At 40.0% G+C, this 17,016-nt stretch overlaps 1 protein-coding gene across 5 annotated transcripts in view; it reads left to right on the forward strand.

Annotated features, from left to right (window-relative positions):
- The window catches only part of LOC127574089 (neurocalcin-delta), a 218,982-nt gene that overhangs the window by 187,802 nt on the left and 14,164 nt on the right, over positions 1-17,016 (forward strand). For all 5 annotated transcript variants that reach the window (XM_052022753.1, XM_052022754.1, XM_052022755.1 and 2 more), the window contains one exon: positions 14,175-14,280. In XM_052022753.1, the coding sequence (XP_051878713.1) occupies positions 14,175-14,280 (106 nt within the window). The remainder of the gene's footprint in view (positions 1-14,174; positions 14,281-17,016) is intronic.

The raw sequence follows: 17,016 nt of genomic DNA on the forward strand, positions 1-17,016 counted from the left end.
TGGGTAAGGAAATAAATAGAGGCTTGAATAGACCATTTGGCCTCTTTTGTCTGCTCTATCATTCAATTAAATCTTTTACCTTAGTACCACTTTCTTTTATTTAGTTTTAGTTTTTTTTATTCTATTCCCCCTAGTAGGGCAAAGAAGAATCAATACTACATACTTTGTGCTTTCATCTGTGCAGTTCTGTTCTTGGTGATGGAATTTAAATAGGATAAATAATTAATTTTTCCTTCCCATTTGCTTTTTTGTGTTCTGGCTTTCCTAAATCTCCCCCAGTCCAAGCCATTCGTGTTAACTGCCTGTCCTGGCATTCCAAATTGGTCATTCAACTCAAGAGCCTTTTTGATATCCTTGTCTCCAAAGCCAAGCTGTGAACAAAAGGTCATTTAAGTTCGTGTCCTTATAAAACACTTGGGAATCCTTTATTTTGTTGGTGCCAAGTTTTAGCTTAATATTTAATCAATAGAAAAAATCCTATTCTGATTTTAATGAACAATACAGAGTTGTGCGAATAATCTATCTTCCTCACTTAATTTGTGGCTTTCAATCAACCAAGCTTATCTCATTAGATTAAATGGGATTTTACTTCTAATGGCCAAGCCTCCACGAAGGGTATTTCAGATGGTCTCAGATAAAGTGTCTGAAGATAGTTGACACCATCATTCGACTTCTTATTTTACCCAGGGGCAATAACAGCAATGCAGAGATTTCACTAGCATATTGTTCTGAAGTGGTTTGAATATTTGAAAAGAACCTATGTTCTTACCAGCTGCCCAAAGGAATCCTATTCGGAGCAAAGACTATGAGCAAAATGTGAAAATATAGGATTAAGGAAGGCTTGATCTTCAGTCCTGAAGCTTCTGCTCTGTTTTCTGATGCATTATATCAAAAAGCATTTATCATTGGTTATTATAATTGTCTCTGCCACTGATTTTACATTTCCTTGGTGGTGAATAAATGCTGCAGAACCAACAGCAGATTTAGTCTCCCTTTATTGGTTATTACAAAATAGAGATTCAGATAAAGGAGCTGATAAACAACTTTGCCCTGAAGAAGCCATTGCTTGGGACACAGCTGCCTCCTTGCTCTTTCTCCTCTATAGCATGACATCTGTGGTGATAGTTTTGATCTCCCCAGTTGTCAGAGTTCATTTTATCACTGTGGACAATTCTTTGAACCCATTTTCACAAACTTCCTTGCCTCCATGCAAGCTGATATTATAAATGGATTTGTTAACTTGGCAATTTTATCTTTTCAAAACTGCTATCATCAGCTCATTCTTAACCTCTGTGACCTGGCAAGAAAAAAGCCACCCCTATTCATTATCACAATTTCCATTTCCTTTCTCAGGTCTGAAGTTACCAATCAAATTATTGAGGACCTGGAACTTACGATCTGCACAACGGCTCTGTACAGTTATGAGCACATTGACAGACAGATAGCAGAGTCCAAGGCTGATGGTCTGGTTCCCTGTGCTTGGATTAATTAAATGTTAGTTCACTTGCTGCCCTTTGTCCGGCGATGAAGCCAACCAAACAGAGAATTTTCCAGTGCCACTATCGTGAGGAAAGATGATAGATGGAATAGTATGCGACTCCACAAATAGACATGGGACAGAATATTGGTTGTCAGGGCAACAGGCCTTATGGAAGTAGTTGTCCCTGGGGAGATTATGCAGAATATTCTGCTAGTCTTCTAAACTGGTACTGTTGATGTCTTGGTAACCAGTAGATATTGTGCCCTTTGTTCTGTCACTAAAGCCCTGATTGCACCAGCCAAAGCCTAGAAGTAATAACTTGGCTCATGAATTGTGTTCTGAGAGACAAGTACTTGATTTTATTCTCTAAGCTGTTGTGCAGTTAGTATTTCCTCCCAGATACAGACTTAAGGGAGAGCTTTAGGTTCTAGTTCCTGCCTTACCATCAGCTTCACATTGCCAGAATAATATTTTCAAACAAGTTTGATGCCAGAGTATGCTTTTCTTCATAGGTGATGATCTCAGGTATCCTTCTAACTCTTTTCCAGCAACCAACAGCTGTCTTCTCTATCATTTTCCATTATGTTGTTACCATATGCTTTAAATGTGACAATCTCTGAGAAGGCTGTCTCTGACGTGTTCCTAAAGATCTTCACTTTTCAGCTCCAGCTGTTTCCCACTATTTGTATATTACTTCCGTGGTTCATGCCCTCATTTTTTTTCCACATCAAGATAGGAAATACATGCAAAATTATGGAATCAGTTGTAGTAATTGGCACAAATCACTGAAGTAATAGAAAAAAAACACCAGCAATGAGGTAGCAGTGAAAAACATGAATACTGAGAGTAATGTAACAAAGAAAACTCAGAATTAGAGGAGGGAATATAGAGAGAAAGAAGGATAATGTGTGGTTGAATTATAAAAGGAAGTTTCCTGTGGGATTTCCAGTGCTCTTGAGATGCCCCATTTTACTAGGTTCAACAATGTGAATACAGGAACCAGAATTTTGGTAAACTCACATAGTATGATATGTGGTATTCCACAAATAACACCGGCAAGACCTTGTCATCCTTGACTGTGCAGGACAGAAACCTAACTCGGCCCACTGAGAGTACACCTTGTCTCCACATCTGCAAGCAGACAATTCAAGCTTTTTGGGCACTATCTCAGTGAGAAATAAATGCTGGCATTGGCTACGTAGAGACAATTTGCAAACCCTGAATTACTGAGAAACGAGATCATGGGAAATCTGCTGTTCTGAAGATTAGACTGAAAATGAACAAAAGTTTATGAAATAGTTTTTAGGCTGGGCAGAATCTAAGTAATTAGTTTCATTCTTGTATTTCTCTGCTTAGCCAGTCTTAGAAGAAATAAATGACTGATCAGCACACTGGGCCGTTTGGAAAATAAGCAGCCATGAGCAGAGCTTGTTATTAGAATAGAAAAAGTGGGTAACAAATCTAGCTCCAAATAAAAAGACTTGTTTTTAGGACATTTTTACTAAAATCCAAGGTACCTTAGTTGTCATAGATTTTTTTGGGTCGTTACCTGTTCTTTTGTTCTTACTACTCGCCAAAAATGAGTATTAGTATAATACATCCCTGACACAGTCATATTCACAGAATCATACATTGCATTGAACATACATTGAATCATACAGTGCACGGACTCCTCCATCACAGCCCCTTGTCCCACCAGCAAAATATCGTTCCGGTGGATTTTAGCATTTTCACTCCTCAGCATTGACTTCAGACCCCATGCAGTCTCATTACCACCCATTATCCTTCCTCAATTGATGAATTGGTGCTCCTTCATGTTGAACAACATTTGGATGAAGCACTGAAAGTAGCAAGGGCACAGAATATACCAAGGGTGGGTGACTTCAGTGTCCATCACCAAGATTGGTTTAGTAGCACCACCACAGATTGAATTGACTGGCTTCCAAAGGACACAGCTGCCAGGTGGGATCTGTGGCACCTAGTGAGTGAACGAAGACAAGGGAGAACTTACTTGACATTGTCCTTGCCAGCCTGTCTGTGGCAGATGCATGATAGCAATGGGGTAGAAGCAACCAACACAAAGTCTAAAACTTTAGTTAGGCCATTATCTGGAATATTGCATTCAGTTCTGGTCACCCCATTATAGGAAGAATGTCGAGGCTTTGGAGAGGATGCAGAAGAGGTTTACAAAGATGATGCCTGGATTAGAGGGCATGTGCTATGAGGATAGGTTGGACAAACCTGGGTTGTTCTCTCTGGAGCCGTGAAGGCTGAGGGGTGATCTGATAGAAATTTATAAGATTGAGAGGCATGCATAGAGTAGTCAGCCAGTATCTTTTCCCCAGGTTTGAAATGTCTAATACCAGAGGGCATACATTTAAGGTGATGGAGGTAAGTTAAAAGATGTGCGGGACAAGTTTTTTTTACACAGAGAGTGGTGGGTGCCTGGAATGCACTGCCTGGGGTGGTGGTGGAGGCAATTATGATAGGGGCATTCAAGAAACTCATAGAAAGGCACATGAATGTGAGGGAAATAGTAGGATATGGACATTGTATTGGCAGAAGTGATTAGATTTCACTGTGTTTTGATGTACATGTGACTAATAAATAAATAAATATCTGTCTTAAATAACTAGTTTAGTTGGGCATTTTATTACTAGTGTAATTGGTTCAGCACAACATTGTGGACCGAAGGGCCTGTTCCTGTGCTGTACTGTTCTATGCTCGAAGTCTTTCTGGAGACACCAAATCCCAACTTCACACTGAGGACATCCTCTATTGTATTATGTAACATCATAAGTATGTTAGGTGGAATAGCCTCAGGATAGTTCTGGCAACTCAACTGAGTATCCTTGAGGTACTAAGGACCATCAATGGTAGCAAAAATATACACCTCATTCTGTAATTTACAAACATCGTGGCCTGGCATATTCCTTACTCTATCATTACTGTTGAGCCAGGGAGTGACACAATTTCAATGAGGAGTGCACAAGAGCTTTGCTGTTAATGGCACCAGGTATACCTAAAAATGCTAAAATGCCAGCATACTGAAGCTGGAAATGAAAGTGAAAAAAATTACAGATGCTGGAAATCTGAAATAAAAACAAAATGCTGGAAAATGCTTTTTTTTTCAGGCAGCATTTGTGGAAAGGGAAATGGTTAGTGCTTCAGGTCTGTGATCCTTCATCTGATGAATGTTTCAGCATTTTCTATTTTTATCATCAATGAAGCTGCAATACAGGACTACTTGTGTGATAAATAACAAAAGCAACATGTAAAACACAGAGCTAAGCAACTTTACAAAGTAACAGATCAGAACAAACCAATGCCATCTACTACATCTAGTCATGAATGGAGGTGGACAGTTCCACAGCTAGTTGGAGGAGGAGGCGGCTCAAAGAATATCCCTATCCTAATGTGAGTGCTAAAGAAAAAGCTGAAGTATTCATAAGCATGTTCAGCCAGAAGTGGCAAATATGTGATCCATCTTAGCTTCCTCCTGAGATCCCCACCATCACAAAATGCAATCTTCAGCCAATTCAATTTGCCCCCTGTGATATCAAGAAACAACTAATAATAATGGATACAGCTAAGGTTATGGGACTAGACAACAACCCAGCAGTAGTACTGAAGACCAACACTCTGGAATGCTGCACCACTAGCTAAACTGTGCAATTCTGGTACTTACCTGACAATGTGGAAAATTATCCAGGTTTATCCCATTCACAAAGAGCAGGACAAATCCAATCAGGCTAATTACCATCCAATCAGCTTGCATGCAATCATTGACAATGTAATTCAAATTGAATTCTAGAGGTGAGGTAAAAGGGACTACCCCTGACATCAGGACTGCATTTGACTGGATGTAGCATTAATGTGACCTGGTAAAGCAGAATCAATGCACATCAAAGGGAATACGGTCGAGTGGTTGGAGGCATATTTCACACAAAGCAAGATGGTTGTGGTTGGCCAAGGTCAATCATCGCATCTCCAAGACATCACTGCAGGAATTCCTCAGTATGATGTCCTGACCAGCCATCTTCAGTCACCTCAGTACTGACATTCCTTCCAACATGAGATCAGATTAACAATTGTTCACTTCCGTTTGTAGCAATTCTGCAAAATAAGCAACCCATGACTGTATACAGCAAGACCTTGACAGTATTCAATGCACGGGCTGATAAGTGGCAAATAACATGTGCCACAAAAGTACCGGGCAATGGCCATCTTCAACAAGAGAATTTAACTACCCACCTTTGACATTCAATGGCATTACCATTGTCTAGTCACACACCATTAAGATCCTGGGAGTCACTATTGACAAGAAACTCAAGTGTACTAGCCACATAAATATTATGGGCACAGGAATAAGTTAGAGGCTGGCAAGTGAGTAACTCATCTCCTAACAGCCCAAAGCTTTTCTACCATTTACAAGAGTGCAATGGAATACACTGTACTTGCCAGTTTCCTATGCTCTCTTTAAACTTATAAGAATCACTGGAAAATGTATTTTACTGCTGTGTAATATCTACAAAATAGTGAATTAAAATATATTGGTGTATTGAAATAACACACAATAGTTCAGAAAATCTGCCAGGTCAGCACCACTGCTGTCCCAATCATACTGGATTAACTGAGTTTCACTGTATTCTGTGTGGTCGAATCAAGATTTGATACAGATTTAGAGTAAATTTCCTACTTTTCAGTTCTGTTGTTCTGGAAAAAAGTCATGCTTGGTTTATGGCCTTGCTTATCTATAATTGGTGTATTTATACTACAAAACCCCCTTTTTCCTTCACCTAAACTCTCGTTTTCCAAGTTTTTATTCATTTTTTGGGATCTGGGCTTTGGTGGCAAAGCTGGCATTTATTGCCATCCTTAATTGTCCCTGAGATGTGTGGTGAACAGGGATCTTAATTTCTTCTAGTGAAGGTATTCTGTTGAGTAGAGAGTTCCAGGATTTTGGCCTGGTGACACTGAAGGAAAAGCAATGTGTTTCCAAGTCAGGATGGGTTGCACTTGGAGGGGAACATGCAAATTGTGGTGTTCCCATGTCATTAAGCCCTTATCCTTTATAAGGGACATCCTTTTAAAACTGAGATGGGGGCGGGGTGGATTTCTTCAGCCAGAGGATGGGGAATCTGTGGCCACAGAGGGCGGTGGAGGCCAAGTCATTGGGTGTATTTAAGGCAGAGATTGATAGGTTCTTGATTGGTAAGGGGGTAAAGGGTTACGGAGAGAAGGCAGGAGAAATGGGGATTAAAAAACCAGCCAGGATTGAATGGTGGAGCAGACCTGATGGGCCAAATGGTCTAATTCTGCTCCTATATTTTATTGTCTTTCATTGGTGGAAGTCAGAGGTTTGAAGGGTGTTATGGGAGTCGCTTTAGTGAGTATCTTCACTGCATTTTTTGGATGGTATACACTGTAGGCACTATGGTGCAAGGAATGAACGTTTAGAGCGGAGGATGGAGTGCTAATGGTGGATAAGCTTTGGGGTGTCAGGAGGTGAGTCACTTACCACAGGAAACCCTGCCTCTAACCTGCTCTTGTAACCACAGTGCTTGTGCGGCTGTATAGTTCAGTTTCTGGTCAGTGGTGATCCTCAGAATATTGATGGGATGGGTGGGGACTTGGTGACAGTAATAAGTAACCTCTATTTCTTCCTATCAAAACATAGTACCTCACATTTATTTGTGTTGCACTTTGTTTGTTAATAATTTATTCCATTTTCTGAGTTGATTAATGTCCTCCTATAATTTGTTACATTTGTCCTCAATATTGATCATCCTCCCAATTTGATATCATCAGCAGATCTGGAAATTCAGAAGAGGTCATGTCACTGGCAATTCCTCTGAGTGCCTGTACACTGCTTCAGTACTCGCAAGTTCAGTGGATGGCTTTGGCTCAACCACAGCAGAACAGTGATTATCACAGTTTTGCAGCTGAATCTTTTGACCCTAATAAGAAACAAACAAGCAATTTTCCATTTGAAAGGACTGTGCCTGCTGTGGAGGCTAGGTTTCAATTATGCTTAACAGGGCTTGGTGAAAGTGTCATTGCCAGCTCTTAAATCAACCACAGGTGCCTGCAACAGCAGTTAATTGGATTTTCCCTCCCACCCTCTCACCTCTCCTTGTCCCACAGATTAACCAACTGTTTTAGTGGTTTATTAGGAACTTCTGCAATCATGAAGGAGAAGCTTTTGATAGTTGCTTAATAATAGTGGAAATTTCTGAGCGACATTCTACTCCCTGTACCAATGGTGGGTGTAGATCACACTTTTTATTGATGTGATTTACAATTCATTTATTCTCAATGCTCCAGTCTGTGTCTAAACAGTAGTTATCCTGCAAACAGCAACCAGAGAGGCAGTAAGAGATGGTCAGTGTACATCTATCTCTCCTGATAACATTTAGGAATATTGCTTAATACAGCAGAGCGCTATTTATTTCTGATGAAGCAGAATATTTTACAAACCTCGTACCACCTGCAGTACAAAAAAAAGTGCTTTCTAAGACAAAAGGATTTTATTTCAGACTTTTATCTAAGTAACAGCAGCTGTGAGCAAATAAGTTTATTTATGTCCTTCTGTAATTTATTGCATACCTCTTCTAAATTGATTATCCTCCCAATTTGGTACCATCAGCAAACTTAGGCAACCTGAAGAGCTTGGGTTACTGGTATGTTATTTCAGGATCCCGATGCTGCGTCAGTGTTCACAAGTTCAGTAAATGGTTAAGAACCAACTGCAGCAGAATCATTTGATCTAAATAAGAAATAAACTTCTGTGTGCAATCGATGTTAGTCGACCTGAGCATTTCCTGGCATCAGGCATACCCGTAATGACAATGCTAGTTAAGAATCAGCACCTAATGACATTGCTAATCACACATTTTCACCAACACCAAAATAAATTGGATCTCAATAATTTTGTTGAAGGGTATCAGTAGAACAACGTGCACATTGAGCTACTATGTTCATTTTCTTAATATTTAAGGGGGTGCTCTCTTGATATTGGGAGACTTGAAAACCTGACTCTCCAGCTTCAGAACAGACTTCCAAACACCTTCCAATGTCCACAGAGTGTACTTAAACTAGCAGTGAACATTTTCTTGCCAAGATGCTCATTCTGTGGATGCCTCAGTAGTGACATTGCTTATAGAACTCCTTACTGGAAATCTTGTTTGCCATAATAACAGATAGGTCAGGGACACTGGTGCAGGAGGCAAAGATATACCCATCGGTAAAGAAGCTATTTCTAGTAAGTCCACAGTGACACCACATTCTACTAGATGTCTCTGATGAACAATGCATTTGCGTGCTCAGGATTTCCAGGGTTGTTATAATTAGAATATGTGACATAACCGGCACGGTAGCATAGCGGTTAGCGCAATGCTATTACAGCGCCAGCGATTGGGGTTCGATTCCCGTTGCTGTCTGTAAGGAGTTTGTACGTTCTCCCATGTCTGCGTGGGTTTTCTCTGGGTGCTCTGGTTTCCTCCCACATTCCAAAAAAAAACGTACAGGTAGGTTAATATGGGTTTAAAATGGGTGGCGCGGACTCGTTGGGCCGGAAGGGCCTGTTACCACGCTGTAAATAAAATTTTAAAAATTCCGTGGAAGACCTTCAGTCACACTTCCATGCAGAGGTTGCACATTGGTTCTCAGTTTCCTCACAAAAGGATTTAGCTGAGTGGCCCTGGCATGTCTCTGCCTTGTCTTTCAATTTGTTGCACATCACTGCATTAGGGAGATCACCAAGATACTATATTCACAAAGAAATGATTTTGTCTAATTTGATTAAGTGAAGAACAAGTGGCATCTTAGCATTAGAACTTGCTAGATTTGCTGGCTTCCCACAAGTTTACAAACATCGTCCCTCAACAACTACACTCCAGTTCTTAAGGACTCCCAAGAAGAATGCACACCTTGTCATCAACAGGAAAGGATTCTATTCCCTCACTGGAAGCTTGTTGTGGATCATAACAGCTTCTCATTGTGAATGCCACGTTTCCAGGAAGGGCATGTAACTCTTCTGTCCTGAGGGAATCTGCACACCAGACGTTTTCAGCAGCCAGTGCAGCATGGGAGATAAAGGATATCCTCTACATTTGTGGCTGCTTGCAGTAGTCCTACCAAAGCAGCTAATTGCAGAAGCAATGAAAGCCATGAAACTACCAGGACTGTACTGGGAAATGACATTGCCCTCTTCAGTCTGTGCTGTATAGATGTCATGCAGATGTAGAGGTGACTTTGTTCTGTGATGGAGGCTATATAATCTTTCAAACTAAAGACAGTAGATAATACAAGAGGAAGAGCAGCAAGGGGACCTTAGAGTCTGAGGGCCTCGAGGCTTAGATTGGAGAGCAGCAGGAGGAAGAAGACAGTTACCAGGGAAATATCTCTGCTCAGCATCTGCAGCCTCTTCTCGTAGCTAGGCAGCAGAGGGAAGCATCATCATGTGGGCTATAAGGGACTCACTGATAGGCACTTAGGACCTGCAAAATTGTAGTCATCTATGCAAGTCAAGTGACCCTATTGCACACTTTATTGCAACCTTTTAGCTATCAGTTTAGTTGCCAGACCATCCCCAATACCTGGAAATCTTTGACAGAGTGTGAATTGTACATATTACTCCATGTGGTACTTGATCAGTCTATATAAACTAAGAATCACTTCTGAGATGTCAGCATTATTCCTCCAGCTAAATTACTGTAATCCTATTTTCTGTTGTTACTGCTGCCACACATTGGGGTTGATTTCAGAAATCTCTTCATTACTACTCCCAAGTCTCTTTGACTCCTCTAAAATGCTGTTTGGCCATGCTCCCACTGTTTATTGTTTCTTCCTCAACTTCTCCTTTAACCACATAAGATGACATTTGCCTTTCATCAGTCCAACCATCCAGATTAGTTTCCTGTTTGATCAAACTATTTCTGATGGTTTGCATTCTCCAAATGTAGGATCATAGATTTTGAGGACTTTGTTTTAAAGCCATTATAAATGGCAATAACAAAAGCTATGATCTGTGAGTTATCCTTCCATTTGCCTTTTCCAATCCAGTTCCATGTACGATCATCCTTTGATGCCTCTGCTTAACTATGTTGTAATTTATTTCAGAAGGAACATCTGCTGTCATTGTGGCCCAGTCCTCTCTAACAATGCCGTATCAAGTACCTCACTAAAATCCAAACTGAGAAGAAACTATGACCTGGATTTTTTTGAGCAGGGCTCACTGTCCACGTTCCCCATTCCTTTAGACTCATTCTCTGGATTCAGAGTAGCAAACTTTCTGACCTAGGTGATCTTTGAACCATTTGACAAGGCCCTGAGCAGCAGCAGATCCTCTGATAGTGTTATGGGATAACATGGGGAATCCAGAACATGTCCCATCCACAAAATCTCACTGAAAACCTATGGTGTTATCACTCCCATCTTCCCATACCCTTACTAAGCTTGGCTTCCCCACAACCCTTTAATCTTTAGAAGTGAATGGACTCTCAGATCAACCCCAGTGTAAATACTGGGAAATCCCAGTAGGCACCTACTCTTCTGTTGTACTTGATGCATCAAAGGGCAGAAAGCAGCAAGATCATTGCTGGCAGAGTTCTGCTAATGGATTTAGGACTTCTGCATGTGCATCCTGAAACTTTACTGGGACAGGCATTGAGAAATACCAGCAGTTCAATGCCACACCTGTGGAACTTGCTATTAAAATCCTGGCCACAGAGTTTTCAGTGGTTTTGTTATCTTGCCTGAGAATGATGAGATTTGACAGATATGATCTCTGACACTTAAACTTGTAGCAACTCCTGTCTATAGCTTTGTATTCCTTTGGTTGGTTCTTCATTCTTTCCAATGGGTTATGTTCCCAATTGTGGATGTCAGGTTGGTTGTCCCTTTTATATGTGAGGGTTAGTCAATGTTATCAGAACTGCCTAATATACCAGTAGAATGCATACACTTTTAGCAGCTATCTCGATAAGCATGCACACTGGTCTTGGCCTGCGACTTTCTTGACCTTATCCTCATCAATTGTATCTTTCTGTGATGCCAAGATGCTGTTGATAAGAATGATAACTGTACAGAGGCAAAGTCCTGCCTTTGCACTGTGGACTCCTGCATAATGCCATTTGGTAATAATACTATTATAGGGAACTAAATAGTTTCACAAAAAGATCTAAGTTCATCTTGGACATCCTTGAAGTAGAGTAGGCTATCAGCTTTAGAAGAATTACATTCCACCATAAATTTCAACCTTGTATCCTTCACTCTGCCATTACTGTAAAGTCAGCTGACTCATCCTGGTTCATTGAGGAATGTAGAAGCACATGCTCATAATTCCCTATCCAGCCGCATTGTAGATGTACCTTAACCTTGGAGACTGCAGCTGTTCAAGAAGGCAGCCTACTACTATCTTCACAAAGACAGTTAGTCCAGTCTTATCGGGTGGCATGGCAGATCCTGTGAATGATTTAAAAAAACTTCTGTAGTTGTCAGCGAATGCAGGGGAGAGACTGGGACACACCAAGTGGAGCTGAGGTTTTACTTGGTAGAGATTGTTAGGAAATGTTACACTGGTGTGTCCAAGAGAGAGAAGTATGTTTCTTGGTACAGCACCTTAAATAACATGGTCATTGCCAGGCCAGGTGTCTTCCTACCCAGTCCTCCTCCTTCCACACCCCCCAGGCATGATCTGGAAACTATAAAGAAGAAAGGAGGTAAATAACAAGCTGCAGAAGACGTTTGACACTGAAAAAGTTAAACTGAGGACCGTAATACCTCTGATACGCATTGCAACCTTTCTCATCAACTATGCAAAGTTATCAAGTGAAGATGATATAATCTGGACCATGTACTGCATCCACTTTGATCCCCAGAGTAATCTCTTCAAATTGTTTATAGGCAGCAGCTTTCATATGAACATTTCTATTTTAAGCTCTTCCTTTGAAAACATTGTGTATTGAAAGAAAAGCCATTAGGCCCATGGGGCCCACTCATTCCATTAAACTATTTGTATTTAACGATTAACAGCAAAAATGGATATTGGGTACATTTAATAATCTAAACATTGAAATTATCTGTAGTGTTGATGAATTAATTGTAGCCTTTGATGTAAGGAGGTTGGAGGTGGACAGTAAACAAGTATAATCAGCAAGTGTCAGCTTCACATTTCCACTGGGTTACAGATAACACAACATATGAGTGAGTATCATGTATTTTAGCTAAGGAATTAAAACATTCCTTAATAAACCTCTATTTTTAAAGGGAAATCTGAAATTGAACCAAATTTCAGGTTTATCATTTGAACCTGGATATAAATCTTTAAATAGAGATAACTGATTCTTTCGAATGCCATGAAGAAATCTAAATGGCTGCCTGCCATCTCCCCATTAAAGCTTTTTCTTCTCCTTGCTTATGCGAACATCAAGGCCTGTAGAGGGCAAGGAGCTACGACAGAGCAGAGGGATTTTCAGCCTGCTTGCACTATTCCCAGACTGGAACATAACTAGAAAAGTCAAAAGCATTAAAGTATATCAATATTCTATGGTACAAATCTTATGCTAAGAGATTGCACTGCAAAAATTAGCAATTGGCTTATTCTACATGAGAAAGACTTGGAAGTAGGATATCACTTTCCAGAGTTTCTGACTGCATCACCATTAGAGGATCTTAGTGCAAATTATATTTAAATTGACATTTTTAACATGGTTCTTAAGGCATCAACTTTATAGATTAAGAGAGTGGTAACTGTAATTCAGGATTTGGCTGAGGTACCTGAACCAGAATATTGTCAACAATGCAAGTTAGCGTGGAGATTTTGGTGAATGTTAACAACAATTGATGTGTGCTCAGCATGGAGATATTTGCCTTTAATAGACCTGAGGTGGGGGGGCGGGGGGAACGCGGTGAGTTGGCAGGCTGAAAGGCAAATTGCTGAATGGAGGAAGAATGAATGGCCTTGCTCTTTTACTTTCTGTGACTAGGTGGAGAATGTAGAAGGGATAAGAGACCTGGGTAGTCAATCAGTCTGCCGGTTCTAGGAGAAAGCATGGCCCAGTAAGGAAAACTTGTGCTCTCAGCAATCACAAACAAAAGGCCAACAGGAAAATGTAATCCTGGAATTGAGATACCATGTAGTACATTTTATTTAGTTTTCTTGGTGTTAAGGAGGGTTTTGTTATTTTCTGAATTCAAGATTATATTTAATTATTTCTGCTACTCTACCCGTTGACTTGTTGTCCATAAAATAAAGCAACTTGGTGATTCACAAGTGACATTCTGGCATTAAAGTGTTTCAATCCACTCATAAAAGATTGGAGATAGTATAAGTACATACACATGTAGAATTCATTGTGAGCATAGGCTCTTGACTGTGTACCATTATAGTAGTTGTAGATTTTGTTATTATATAATAGTATTTGGAAATTGTGGTACATTCCAGAATTTAACATACTTTGATGACTTGTGAAGTGCATCTAAGTAAAGCATATCCAAGGCAACCATAAAATTGTAGCAGAGAATTGATTGTTGTTTTATTAGCCTTGGAAAGAAATGAAAAGTATTTAATCCAGTTTTTGGTGCCTTAAAACCTAAATTCACAAAATCAATTCTAGACTATCAACTTGCAATAACCTATCAGAACCTATTTGGATACAGAACCACTTGACGCACCTTTCCTTTTATATAGGCAATTTATAAAATGGTTTCTTCTGTGATGAGGATGCCAGAGGATGAGTCTACACCTGAAAAAAGGACAGAAAAAATCTTCAGACAGATGGACACCAACCGTGATGGTGAGTCCATGAATTTCTCTGAGCTCCATGCAGCTCCAGCCTTTCTACCTTCATGTAATGACCAATCATTATGATATTCACTCATACTAAATCAGAGATGTATATGTTCCAACTTTTAGAATACATTAATAACTTGTTGCCAGAGATTATAACTAATGGAATGTAGTACGACCATATTCACCATTTGAACAGAAGCATTGCTGGTTGAAAAGTATATCCCATTGTCTATGGTCTTGTTTTCCATATGGTGGATATAGAATATACTATCTTTTAATAATCTTCTTTTATAAAAAGCTTCTTGAGAGAGTAGTTATATTGAAGAAAAGTGAAACGTATGTTGAACAGGAGTTATGTTGTATGATTCTTGCCAACGTGTCCAGTTCAAGAGCAGTAAGTAAAAACAACTGGAGCTGAACAAATGTTTAATACAGCTTCAGCATAAGTTCTGAACTCTTATTAGTCCTAATGGTATCCTGTCCTATGGTTTTCAACCTTTCATTTTGTCCTCTCAATTAAAAAATAAGTTGTAAAACTCCAAGCACTCTGGTATGATTCCCAGTCCAGCCAGGTTGTTCTGCATGATTTCCCCCTCCTTAGAGCAACATATGTCAAAAACTTCCATGCACCTTTAAAGGTCTTCAGCATTCATTAGTGGCTCTTTGCATTGATTCAGATTGTTAATGTGACCCGCTCTGCAAAACAATTGTCTGCCGCTTATTTTAAACAATCAACACTGATCTAAAATCTCTTTGATTCAGTGATTTAAAATAGTGTATTTGCCTGTAAATTTATATAATTTAACTTTTCTCAGTAACACAAGTCTGGGATGATTCAGAATCTATTAATAAACTATTAGTTGACCTAAAGCTTGGATTAAGTAGCACAAATATTTAGTGCTCTTCTAAAAACATGGCCTGGCTTACACAGTGACATCCAATGTCCAATGAACACTTTGACATCACTTACCCAGAATTCTTTTGAGCCTACAAGACAAGATGCTGGAGGTTAAGGCTTTCATAGTCTCTCAGGTTGGTCTTCATTTTAGACGTTTTCTTAGTGTTTGTTTAAACTCTTTATTTTCCACTCCCGTTCCCCCAAACTCTGGCTACCTAATGCTGTCTCCCACCCCTTCTCTGAACTGATTGCTAATGGCCTGTGACTAACCCTATCCCTTGCCTGAGTGACTCCCTACTTTCACCTCATCCTCTTCACTCCCTCATCCATTCTTTATCCTCCCTTGACATTTTTTAGCCCCTGCTTCCATATTCCTCGTGATCCAATTGTTTTCCTCCACAATGCGCAGAATTGCTCAGGGTCTGTTCTATCGTGCATGAGACCTTGGGGTCTTCTGAGTGATAACATTTTGCTAATGGGAATTTGCATGCAAAGCTGGCAGGGACATTGCTCACTGTCACACTGAAGGAGCAGCGTTTAATGTGTCTTTTAAGGCATCATCCTGTGTTCACCCCATTATTTTTCAAAGGGCTAATAATATAGTTAGCACTTCAAAATCTTCAAATCATGGAACACTCCTTGCCTGTAAACTTCAGCATCAGATCTCTCATTTTGGAGTAGGGAAAAACAGCACCAACCCATATGTAAGTTATCTTTAAAACTGATTTACCCTGCATCTTTGATGGTACATTAATATGTTATAACAGCACCCCATTGTTTAAATATCTTCATCAACTCATTGAGCTTGGAATGATAGAATATATCTCACTACATACAGTGGCATTCAAAAGTTTGGGCACCCCAGTCAAAATTTCTGTTACTGTGAATAGCTAAGCGAGTAAAAGATGACCTGATTTCCAAAAGGCATAAAGTTAAAGATGACACATTTCTTTAATATTTTAACAGTTTCAAAATAGCAAAAAAGGGAAAGGGCCCGAAGCAAAAGTTTGGGCACACTGCATGGTCAATACTTAGTAACACCCCCTTTGGCAAATATCACAGCTTGTAAACGCTTTCTGTAGCCAGCTAAGAGTCTTTCAATTCTTGTTTGGGGGATTTTGGCCCATTCTTCCTTGCAAAAGGCTTCTAGTTCTGTGAGATTCTTGGGCTGTCTTGCATGCACTGCTCTTTTGAGGTCTATCCACAGATTTTCAATGACGTTTAGGTCGGGGGACTGTGAGGGCCATGGCAAAACCTTCAGCTTGTGCCTCTTGAGGTAGTCCATTGTGGATTTTGAGGTGTGTTTAGGATTGTTATCCTGTTGTAGAAGCCATCGTCTTTTAATCTTCAGCTTTTTTTTTTGCAGACGGTGTGACGTTTGCTTCCAGAATTTGCTGGTATTTAATTGAATTCATTCTTCTCTCTACCAGTGAAATATTCCCAGTGCCACTGGCTGCAACACAAGCCCAAAGCATGATCGATCCACTTCTATGCTTAACAGTTGGAGAGGTGTTCTTTTCATGAAATCCTGCACCCTTTTTTCTCCAAACTTTCCTGCGTCCTCACCACAAAATTCAGTGTCAGAAGTTTGCAAAGGAACATTTAAACAAGCCTGACGCATTTTGGAAACAGGTCCTGTGGACTGATGAAGTTAAAATAGAACTTTTTGGCCACAATGAGAAAAGGTATGTTTGGAGAAAAAAGGGTGCAGGATTTCATGAAAAGAACACCTCTCCAACTGTTAAGCACGGGGGTGGATCGATCATGCTTTGGGCTTGTGTTGCAGCCAGTGGCACGGGGAACATTTCACTGGTAGAGGGAAGAATGAATTCAATTAAATAC

Source organism: Pristis pectinata, chromosome 9, assembly GCF_009764475.1.
Source record: "Pristis pectinata isolate sPriPec2 chromosome 9, sPriPec2.1.pri, whole genome shotgun sequence".
Classification (NCBI taxonomy): Eukaryota; Metazoa; Chordata; class Chondrichthyes; order Rhinopristiformes; family Pristidae; genus Pristis; species Pristis pectinata.